Below are 12,343 nucleotides of genomic sequence, written 5' to 3'. Positions count from 1 at the left end.
GGTCATCATTCGGGATTCTGGGCTAGAATTGGGCCTTGAATTGAATATTCGTAAGATTGCGATCTTTTGGCCTTCGTGTGATGGTAATAAGCATCATGGGGGTTTGGTCCTTTCGGATATTTGGAGGCCAATGTTGGGGGTGAACTTCTTCCACAATTAAGGGATCATTTGAGTGAACTTCTTCTACTTCGATCATGCATGAGAATCGCTAAACTTTTCTTTGGCCTAAGGATGTGTCAACTGATTCACATGGAGGAAGCGGCTATGTTGTTTTATAAAGGGTTGTGTGGAGCGGTCAAGGACATTGTGGTGTGTGGAGGTCCTATCTTTGGGGACCTTCAAAGGAGGTTGGCTTCTTTACTTATTAAGTTTGGGGGGGGGGGGGGGGGGGGTTTGGTTTGTACTCACCACTTCCTCATACGCTTTTGTGGCTTCTAAAGCTCAGTCTTGGGTGCTACAAGATCATATTTAGAGAGACAGTGAGATAAGTGGTATGAACTCAGATATTAACAATGTTTTGTATAGTCTTCGTGGTACGATTCCAAATTTTGACGTTAACAGTTTTACTTGCAAGGGCAACATCCTTCCAAAAGCACAACATGTTTTGGTGAGTGCCTTTTTTAATAAAAGTGTTTAAGATATGAAAGTTAAGTTGGAAATGACCACTAGACATAAGACAGTTTTAAGGTGTTTGCAAGCGTTGCATGCTCATAATTTTCTTCTAACTATCCATGTTGATGGTTTACGCAAGCATATGTCACTGGTGGATTATGGTAACAAATCATATGTTGTTTGAACTTCAGGATATTATTGTCTTTCTAAAGAATAGTAACATTTCTTTCTTGAGTAATGATATTTTGACATCCATTTGATGACAACTTTGTTGACAATCTTGTTTTTCTTACTTCTTATTGGTCAAAAACAACGGAGAGAGAAAAAGGAAGAGAGAGGATAACAACATCATGTGAGTATGAGAGAGAAAGTTGTCAAAAAATGGTTGTCAAAATATCATTTCTCTTCTTTCTTTTATACCAAACAATTACGGGTTGCATATTTTGGTGGACCACTTCAGAAGTTACCCAGTACCCACCCTGTCACAACAACTTTATCTACAGACAGCACAGGTATGAAACTTAATAAATAAAAGTAGGAATACGTGTTCTTAGCTTGCATTAAAAAACAGTGTGATTGAAGCCGACGACGGTGCCATTTTCATCGCAACACAACAGCCTTTAGTTACAACAACACATGACATGGCTAGGCAGACAGACGCATACACATACCATTACTCCTGATTCTAGTGGGACCCACAGCCACTACATGTCAAAATGACTCAGACGACGACGTTTTGACGCGCGAGTATCGTAACAACACGCATGTATGTCCCGTGAAATTGAATAAAGTAAAGTTTGTAATTTCCTTCCTTCCTCTGTAGCAGTAGCATAGCATAGCATAGTACCTCTCCACCTTCAACCAATTCCAATTCCACATCTCTCTCTGTTTTCTTTTCTTGGTTATATCATCACTACAATCATATCATAGTATATATCTATTTATTAACATAACTTAACTTATAAGAATAAGAATAAGAATAAGAAAAATAAAGTAAAGTATAGTTGGTGAGGGAATTAGAATTACTACCAGAATTTAGAAATGGCGGCGAGAACCGTGAAACGCCGCCACGTGTCGTCGATCAAGCTTAGCGGCAAGCTTTTGATTCTCTTCAGCGTAGTTTCAATCTTCTGCGTCGTCGTTTTAGTTACCTTAGCTCTTTTCACACTTAACTCCAATTCTAACTCAATTTCCAAACCCTCAACAATTCGAATTTCTAACGTCGTCTTCGATGGTCCTCCAAAAATCGCGTTTTTGTTCCTCGTTCGTCAAAATATTCCCCTTGATTTTCTCTGGGGTGCTTTCTTTCAGGTTCCTTCTATTTCTTCTTCTCTGTTTTTTTTTTCAGTATTTTGTTGATTTTTTTGGGTGATTTTAATTTTCAAAGTTTTTTTTTGTAGAATGGTGATGTGTCGAATTTTTCGATTTATGTTCATTCGAAGCCAGGGTTTGTGTTGGATGAGTCTACAACAAGGTCTCACTTTTTCTATGGTCGACAACTCAGTAATAGTATTCAGGTTAGTTCAACTCCCTTTGAAAAGGTTAAGTTTAAGGTTTCATTTTTCTTGTTCTGTGTGTTGTTACTTTTGAAAATAAATAGCATAAAGGGGTGGACTTCATATGAAAAATTAAATTTTGTATGAAAATTGAGTTTATTCGTGATTTTAGGACATGTTAAGTTGATTGTAAAATTACCATTTTGTCTTCTATGTAAAAGGCTAAAATTATGTGCGTGACGACAATTATTCGGTTGTGAAGGTTGATTTATGTTTCGATACATTTCTCTAAAAGTGGGTTGAACAATAAATTAGATGCCGAGTTTGGTTTCGCGTTGATGTATCAATTCTTGCGTCCCGATGCTTAAAAAACTTGAAAACGTAGAAGCTCCAATTTGAAGCATTAGCCAAATGACGGTGTGTGTGGTGTTCAATGTGATTCCAAACAAGTATGGAGTGTAAAAATCAATTCTATAATCAAAAGTTTCAATTTCTAGTCTGAAATTAGAATCAATTCTGGAGGTAAAATCGATTACACGCCTCTAGAATCAATTTTGGCTTCTCCAAAATTGGAACCAAACATACACTTAGTTGATTTCAATAGGTTAGTTAGTTTAACAGGTTAATGGTTATGTGATGTTTGCATGATGGAGACGTTACACCCAATTTCATAATTTTGTTTCTAGCATAGGAAAATCACCCAAATACATAAACTTATAACTGAGAATGCTCATGGAGTGATGATAATCCTTCCTCAATCGTCATTTCCATTAGTTCGCATGTTTTATTGGGGGTCTATCAGATTGTTATGTAATAATCTGCTGATATGAAACAAAGCATTTGATGTTGAAAAGTGTCTGTGTCACTCTTTTAGGACACTTATTGCAAGGATTTATGATGTTAGCCTGACAGTTAATGCAGATGTAGTTGAGCATAAGTTATAATACTGTTATATGTTGTCATGAGTTTGATTTTGTTGTTTTATCACCTGTTTTTGAGAATTCAGTGTTGCATATCTTAGGTTTTATGGGGAGAATCAAGTATGATTCAGGCTGAAAGGCTGTTACTTTCAGCGGCTTTGGAAGACCCTGCAAATCAAAGATTTGTTCTTCTCTCAGATAGGTTTGTGTTTTAAAGTCTTGTATTAACACAAGTTTCCACAGGATTTTTTTTTTTCTTTCTCCGTTACTTTTCTCAACCTTACTTGAAGGATTGGTTGGGGTTAGGATATGTTTTTGCATGAACTTTACTTTGCCATGATAAGAATCTGAGTTTCTGTTTTCCATGTGCAGCTGTGTTCCTCTGTACAACTTTTCCTATGTATACAATTATATCATGGTTTCTCCGAAGAGTTTCGTGGACAGGTAGAAGAAGGCTTTGGTTCTTGAGGTGCTCAGCACTAATTTTTTTTATATTGCTGAATCATAATGAGTCCACGCTTACACAAACACACACACATTTTACCTTGTGAGATGGAGATATTTGCCAGGTGAATTGAACTGTTTTGTTTATATTGTTACAGCTTTCTTGATGCGAAAGAGGGTTGCTACAACCCAAAAATGTCACCTAAGATACCAAGGGAAAAATGGCGTAAAGGGTCCCAGGTTATTTCTCTTATCTTTGATTTTGTCATACTGAACCTTATTGTTGTTCAATCCAATCATACAGGACCCCTTCCCTTGGCATTTTTTATCTACAGTTGTGTTTATTTGTTACACAAATGGGATATGATATATTAGTGAGGCGAAATTCAAGGTTTAAAACAGTGATCATGATAAATGTAGCGTTTTGAATTACATCCAAATACAGCGATGCTGTCTCAATCGTAGTCGCAATGAACTTCCAGTCACATGATAATCCATTACGATTACGCTGTGGTCCAGATTGTAGTCGCATACTTCTGTTTAAAAGTAGCTTAGTTTTTGTTAACACACAAATTTTGTTGATACTAGCTGATGAAAAAGCATCAATTTGGCTTGTTGAAGGATTGATAGAGTATAAGGGGGTGTTTGCCAAACTATAAAAACTGGATGTATGGATAGATGTAGCCAATATTAGAACGAAGCATTTGGATTTTAGAGAGTACAATGTGATAGAGATGTGAATTTTACAATTGATGAGTGGTTGTACATGACAAGGTAGGATTAAAAATACAATCACATAGAGAGAAGAAAGACTACGTAAAACTATAGGTCAAGCCATTTAGAGAGATTTAGAGATAAACGGTCTATTAAGTAAAACCATAGGTCAAGCTATTTAGAGATATTTAGAGATAAATGGTCTATAATTGAATCTTATCTAGTACATGACAGGGCTTTATGACTTCGGTTGATCATTGATCCATTTTGTAGAACTCTCCTAGCTGGAAAAAGTTAGGTGGTGATCATTATTTGGAGGCTTTAAAAACTAGTTCTTGCCGAAATCTGTTTTCAAGTTAAAATTAGTTTATGTAAAAATAATAAAGTTGGTTTTTTGTATTCCATTTGTATTAAGGATTCCTATTTTTTCTACTATATTTTTGTATTTATTTTGAATATTGTCTCTTCTGTTTAATATTTGTATTGAAGTTTCTTTATCTTCTTTTTCTCCATATATAATTGCAGTCTACTTCTATTCTTTGTATAACCAATGACAAATTTTAACTAAACTAAAAATTAATTTGAAATTAGTTGCAAAATAACCTGAAAGTTCTGAATTTATATGATAATTTATTTTACCCAGTTTAGAAACTAAGTACAAACTATCGCCAGTGTTGCTTCACAGAGCTGACATTGGTAAGGACTAAGGGCTTACTGATAAAATTATAGTGCTCCACTTGTCATGTTGTAATTTGAATTTATCCTGTTTTTCCAGTGGGTTACCTTAGTTCGTAAGCATGCAGAAGTGATTGTTGATGATGATGTTATCTTCTCTGTCTTTAAGAGATACTGTAAGGTATGTGATCCATCTTTAGTTAGTTTAACTACAATACTACATTGGATACAATATTCTTGTATTCATTTGTTAAAGCTGGTTTATATTACATCATAGTCATCTGAAAGAATTCAAAACTAAACTCTTTAGCATACATTACTATACTAAACTGGACTGCAAGTCCGTAATGTGCTAATACTAATGAAAAAAAAGTCTAACTTCATTTTCTTCATTTGGCAGAGGCGTCCACCAATTGATACCAGAAAGGGAAAGCTGAATCTTGTAAGTAGTCTAGTTTTAGTTTTCTTACATTATGTTGTTACCAGAAAGCATCATGTTATCAGGCAAAAATTATAGATTTATTAATTAATATTAATGTAAGATTAGAAAATGGCTTTGAATTGTAAGTTCAAAATCATTTATTTTTGGGAACATATAGGACTATCCTTTGGGCATGCATCCAATCTTTGGTTGAAATGATGAATTGTAAATGATCAGTCCAATTTTTTTGGCTTAATTGCATTTTTGGTCCCTTTATTTTAACCAATTTGAGATTTTAGTCTCCTTGTTTCTAAATCTGAGATGTTGGTCCCCAAGTTTATTTAAATATTTGACATTTTGTCCTCAATCTGAAATTTGAGACAAAAATTCGATATAATGACATGTGATATGATGTGGAAGGTGATATGAGGATTCGGCAATTGATATGATGACATAGCAAGTGATATGGTGACATTTTTGCTCAATTTGACTGATTTACAAACAATCTATAGTACATGTTTTTCGTCTTTTTTGACTCTTTTGTTGTAAATGCTCATGACAATTCTAGACATTATTGTATCACTTGACACATCACAAAATTTATGCCATAATTTCACGAGTTAGCAAAATGTCAGATTTTATAATTGAGGGACCAAAATCTCAGATTTAGTAATGGAGGGATCAAAACCCCGAATTGAATAAAACCCGAGACCAAAACTATAATTAAGCCTTTTTTCAAATCAAACTAGATCATAAGTTGCCGTGTTTACTCGTGTAGAATGTGATATGATGTGGAAGATCAGTCTGAACGGTTTAACTGGGAAGCAGTCTACTGACTGGTCCGGTCAAGCTCTCAGAACTGCAATACTGAAAACCATCTCTGAAGCAAGTAAATGAGGCAAACCACCCTTTATCAGTTTAACTTGTCTGGTTTTGAAAACGTTGATAAGTTATGAGATGATGTGTCTAATTTACTAGTTTTTGAATTTCATTTGACGAAACTCTGTTTCAAAACATATTGAGAAAATTATTTAATAGGAGTATTTAGATTCCCATCTTCCTTTCTTTAGTATTTTAATTCTAGTAGGTATTTATTGTCAACGGTCTAGATGAGACTGAAATTGAACATTCGATGAGTGAAGCATTGTGGGTAAAAGTGAATTCCTTTTTTTTTTTATTTCACATCTGATGAGAGTATGTTCAGATGGGTTTACTTTTCAGACCCACAAAACGGACGTTGAATTGAATGGATCTTTCCTTTGTTGTTAGCGTCAACAATATACTTCATCTATAGAGTATGATGAAACCATAATATTGTTTATACTAGACTGTAAAGTCATACCTGGAGAGGCTTAACTACCCATCATAGAGTAATGGTGATGGATGTAAGGGTTAAGAGGAAGGCAAAGAGAAGAGACCGTAACGGGGCTCTGCGAATCAAGTGGTGGCATTTAAAGGGTGACAAACAAAGGATATTTCAACACAAGATATTAGAGGGAGGTTTCCGGCAACCACATGGAAGCGCTAATGATATGTGGGAGAGGATGACTCATGAGATTAAGAAGGTGGCAAAAGAGACGTTGGGAGAATCTAGAGGTTTTGGACCTAGGGGTAAAGAATCTTGGTGGTGGAATGACAGTGTTCAGAGTAAAGTTCGGATCAAGAGAGATTGTTTTAAAGATTGATCTAAGTGTAAAAATGCTGAAACTTGGGATAAATATAAGATAGCTAGGAAAGAGGCTAAGAAGGCGTTGAGCCAAGCGGGAACTCAAGCATTTGAAGGATTATATCAATCTTTAGGTATCAAGGAGGGGGAGAAATCAATATACAAGCTTGCGAAGGGACGAGAATGAAAGACAAGAGACTTGGACCAAGTGAAGTGTATTAAGGATGAAGAGGGTAGAGTTTTGGTGCAAGAAAGAGATATTAAGGATAGATGGAAGAAGTATTTCCACTAACTTATTTAATGAAGGATATGAGATCTTACCAGACTCTAACATGTTAGACATCAGAGAGGAGGACCGGAACTATAACTATTATCGTCGGATTCAGGAGCACGAGGTGAAAGAAGCGTTGAAAAGGATGAGTAATGGCAAGGCAGTTGGGCCTGACAACATACTTATCGAAGTGTGGAAAAGTCTTGGCGATAGAGGAATTGTGTGGCTCACAAAACTTTTCAACGAGATTATGAGGACGAAGAAAATGTCAGACGAGTGGAGAAGAAGCACCTTAATTCCAATCTATAAGAACAAGGGGGATATACAACATTGCGCGAATTATAGGGGAATTAAGCTAATGAGTCATACCATGAAGTTATGGGAAAGGGTAATTGAGCGAAGACTAAGAAAAGAGACTCAAGTTACGGATAACCAATTTGGTTTTATGCCTGGGAGGTCGACTATGGAAACGATCTACTTACTTCGACGCATGATGGAGCGATATCGGACGGATAAAAAAACTTACACTTAGTTTTCATTGATTTGGAGAAGGCGTATGATGGAGTACCTGAGATTTTGTGGAATGCCCTGGAGAAGAAAGGGGTGAGGATTGCCTATATTAGAGCTATCCAGGATATGTATGAGGGGGCTTCGACCAGTGTGAGGACGCACGTAGATTTACCCATAACAATAGGACTGCACCAAGGGTCAACCCTAAGTCCTTATCTTTTTACTTTAGTTTTGGATGTACTGACGGAACACATCCAAGAGTTAGCACCGAGATGTATGCTTTTTGCAGATGATGTAGTCTTGCTTGGTGAGTCGAGGGAGGAGTTAAACGGGAGGCTAGAGACTTGGAGGCAAGCCTTAGAAGCGTATGACTTCCGCCTGAGTAGAAGCAAGACGGAGTATATGAAATGCAACTTCAGCAAAAGGAGAAGTGGGTCTACCTTGGAGGTGAAAGTTGGAGATCATGTCATACCCCAAGTTACACGGTTTAGATATCTTGGGTCCATAGTACAAAATGACGGAGAAATAGAAGCTGATGTACATCATCGTATTCAAGCTGGGTGGTTGAAATGGAGAAGAGCCACAGGTGTTTTGTGCGATAAGAAAGTACCACTTAAGCTGAAAGTAAAGTTCTATCGGACAGCAGTCAGACCGGCAATGTTGTATGGTACGGAGTGTTGGGCGGTTAAGAGCCAACACAAGAGTAAAGTAAGCATAGCGGAGATGAGGATGTTGCGTTGGATGAGTGGTAAGACTAGACAGGATAGGATTAGAAATAGGGATGGCAATGGGTACCCAATGGGCAGGGTACTATAGTACCCATCCCCATACCCGCGTTTCTAAAAAATGCCCGTACCCGTGCCCGTACCCTCGTGGGCAACAACTTTAGTGCCCTTCCCCATACCCTATGGGCACCTAAGTGCCCATACCCGTACCCATTACCCGCACTTTAACTACGAAAAGACAATAAAAAAGCAAAACAATTGAAATAAAACTATGATCCAAAAAAATTCGAATCAACTCATAAAATAGTACAAATCGTAGTATTTAACGAAATAAAAAAACATCCAAAATATCCCTCGAAAATTAAAATAAAAACATTCAAAATTCATATAAAAAAGTGCATACTAAAATAAACATAAAATTGATTTAAATCATCAATTTGTAGCTCCTGAGCCTATGTCCTCCATATCCTAGAAATAAAGAAAAAACAGATACCTTCCATTAGTTATACATTAAAAAGTTGCAGTTGCATGTTCAAGTTATAATAAATTGTTGCTAAAGTTTTTATATTATTTTACCTCATCTTCAGAATTAGAGTCTTGAAAAGTTTGCAAGCGCTTGTCCTTCACTTCTAAATATTGCATTGGTCCAATTATACCAATAGAAGCTATACCAAAAAATAATTAATATACATAAATTATTAGGTTTAGGTTTAAGCAATTTTTAGGTTTAGGTTTAGGTTGTAATAAGCAATTTTTAGGTTTAGGTTTAAGCTTAAATAGTTAGGTAAATTAATTAATTAATATACATAAATTATTTATTTTTATTTTTTTGAATATATATAATAAATACATATATGCGGGTTGCGGGGCTGGGTAGTATAGTGCCCATACCCCTGCCCGTACCCTTTTAAGTTTGCGGGTAATTACCCGGACCCATGCCCATACCCATAAAAGCGGGGTTTTACCCTACCCATTGCGGGTTTTTTTTGCGGGTACCCATCGGGCCTGGGTCCAATTGCCATCCCTAATTAGAAATGACACCATTAGAGAGAGAGTGGGGGTAGCACCTATAGTAGAAAAGTTGGTAGAAAATAGGCTTAGATGGTTTGGACATGTAGAGAGAAGACCCGTAGATGCCGTTGTAAGAAGAGTAGATCAAATGGAGGAGAGTCAGGTTAAAAGAGGTAGAGGAAGACTTAAGAAAACCATTCAAAAAGATTTAGTGGTCAATGAGTTGGATCCAAATATGGTTTTTGATAGAACACTATGGCGTCATTTGATCCATGTAGCCGACCCCATTTAGTGGGATAAGGCTTGGTTGTTGTTGTTGTTGTTGTTGTTGTACTGACGACGCTGTTATGCTATCCAGTACCTCTTTTATGATATATTTTTTTATTTTCATATTTATTATCATTTGCTATGGATAATTGAATATGGTTTAATGATAACCATTTGATATGGTTTTGGTGTAATTGCAGAAACTTCAGAAGCAGCATAACTGTATTCCAGATGAGCACTACGTGCAGACATTGCTTGCAGTAAGTATTGATATTATATTTCCATCATCATCTACATTTGTTGGTTACAGGATGTGTTCTTCTATCCTATTATTCTTGCTTCTGCTTTATTCACAAACGACCCTCGTAAAATAATGTGCAATAACTCTTCAAGGATTAATTTGCTCGAATATTGTTCCTAATATTTTAAAATCATTTTATATATTTTTGTTCTTGTTCTATTTTGCTAGTTGCATGGCCTTGAAGGTGAACTTGAACGCAGAACAGTGACCTATACTTTGTGGAACCAGTCGGTAACAAAAACAGATAATAAAGGCTGGCATCCTATGACCTTCAGCTATGCAAATGCTGGGCCTAAAAGGATAAAGGAAATAAAGGTTATTTTTTGGTTCCTTGTACTTGACTACTTGAGCATATATTTATCAAGTTTTGGGTTTGAAAGGACAATTTAGTTATTGAAATAGTTGAAAACTGTCTTGAAGCAAACATAACCTTGTTGGATTAATCCTGGAATGTTTGCTTGGATAAGCACAGTATGACCCTATATTATGGTTTCGTACTTGGTGGAAAAAAACTGATACCTTTGATGATAAGATTGAAGTGTCCATGTTTCTTGAAAGAGATCAATAAAAGTGCTTGTAAATGGAAAGCAAAAATAATTATCTGTTTTACTATTTCTGGGAAATGATTCGTTTCCCCGCTTTTGTGCTTGAAATAAGATTTTATTGCTTTACATCTGTAAGACCTACTTTCTAACTTTTGCTGAATTAATAACATGTTTTAATGCAACTATTTTCATTTTCTCATGTTATTTTTATCTTTTTTAAACAGGACATCAACCATGTTTATTATGAGACCGAGTACCGGATAGAATGGTGTCACACCAATTCAACCTTCGTACCATGTTTTTTGTTTGCTAGGAAGTTCTCTCGGGGAGCAGCTATGCGCTTGTTAGGGGATGGAGTTATTGACCACTTTGAAGTTTCTGCATTGCTAGCTAACCCATGAGACATGAAACCTGTGCTTTTGTCCATACAGCTCTTTAGCCGGATACTGATATCCCACTGACTTAGACATATACTTTCGACGTTCAATGGAACCACTTCAGGTTATACAGAGCATACTGCACAGAGATTTTGAAGGAAAGTTTGTAGATTTGGTTGAAATAGTTAATCCTATGTAACAAGCTGCTAGGACCATATTATTGGCTCGGTAAGAGGTTTTGTAAATCAATACACAATTGCTACAGTGATCAGTCACAGAGTAGGATGTTAGAATATAGCATAAAAAGAAGCATTCTTTTAATATTTAAAATTTTTATTTTTGATAGATGCAATTCTCATTGCTGACTGATAAGGATCTTCCCTTCCCCACCTGTTACCACTCAAACTCCAAAGAGAGTCTAGAAGTTAATAGTTGAAGTAAAGAACCTTAGACTTATTATCAATGTTTTGATTTTTTTTTTTTTTAAACATTGATTCCTTGTAACATGTCACATGTGAAATTTCAAATTTCTCTACCTTAACAAATTCCTTTTCAAAGCCTCATTCATGCCCTTTTTCATCACCCTATAAAAAATATTCCTTTCAAAGCCTCCTATGCGCCCCTTTTTCACTCTGAACTTGTAAATGAGCATTCATTCTACCTCTATTACCTTCATTTTGTTTAAAATAACTTTTTTTAAAAGATCCTTCTATGACCACCAAACAAATAGAACTTTAAAGTTTTAAAACTTACTCGCACTAAACCCTAAAAAGAATGTTACAAGAGAACTCATAAAAGCTAAAGCCAGCAGAAAATGAAGAAGTAAAGTATTAATCTTAACACAGTATTATTTTTGTACTTAATGTTCCTATGGTCATTAAAAACTATTAAGTAAAATAAAAAAGTACCTTCCAAAATCATGCAACAAAACACATTTCAAAAATCCAATTATTATAATTGTATCATTAATCTAAACATTTGGCTACAATGTCTTTTCAAAAAAGCACAATATAATTGTATGATCCTTTCAAAACAATAGGTTTCACTATCTCATTTAAAATAGTGTGGAGTTTAAATTTCAGAACTGAATTCTAAATTAATTCAACATCAAATTGGTTCTATCAGTTGTCACAATTGTTTATTCAGAAATTTATTCAAAACAATGAGTACAAACTAGAAGTCATGTTGTACCTTTCTTGCTTCCCCGCATAAATGTGAAAGAGAAACAAATTCCACATTACTCACCATTGGTTATAGGCAGAGTTAAAACTGTCCCTAAGGTTTATGTACTTCAAAACTTCCTAATGATACCAGGGATAACTTAAAACATGCAATATTAAATATTGCATCCAAATACTAAAAATGAAAATAGCAAACCAAAAAGAGAT

At 35.5% G+C, this 12,343-nt stretch overlaps 1 protein-coding gene across 2 annotated transcripts; it reads left to right on the top strand.

The window, feature by feature from the left end:
- Window positions 1-1,431: 1,431 nt before the first annotated feature.
- On the top strand, window positions 1,432-11,300 carry LOC146944648 (glycosyltransferase BC10-like). 2 transcript variants are annotated; one of them, XM_085743003.1, is made up of 10 exons: window positions 1,432-1,923; window positions 2,013-2,129; window positions 3,130-3,230; window positions 3,401-3,472; window positions 3,631-3,712; window positions 4,962-5,042; window positions 5,262-5,303; window positions 9,933-9,992; window positions 10,202-10,348; window positions 10,803-11,300. In XM_085743003.1, exons 1-10 carry the CDS (start codon window positions 1,654-1,656, stop codon window positions 10,977-10,979), a joined length of 1,149 nt encoding a protein of 382 aa, XP_085599129.1. In that variant the 5' UTR covers window positions 1,432-1,653; the 3' UTR covers window positions 10,980-11,300. The 2 variants fall into 2 exon arrangements, with proteins under 2 accessions (XP_085599129.1, XP_085599130.1); XM_085743004.1 differs by lacking the exon at window positions 10,202-10,348.
- The last annotated feature ends 1,043 nt before the right edge of the window (window positions 11,301-12,343 follow it).

Source organism: Medicago sativa, chromosome 2, assembly GCF_051527215.1.
Source record: "Medicago sativa cultivar Bolivia chromosome 2, Bolivia_mono, whole genome shotgun sequence".
NCBI lineage: Eukaryota > Viridiplantae > Streptophyta > Magnoliopsida > Fabales > Fabaceae > Medicago > Medicago sativa.
Note: the sequence above shows the minus strand (reverse complement) of the source record. Positions and strands in the feature narration are given on the sequence as shown.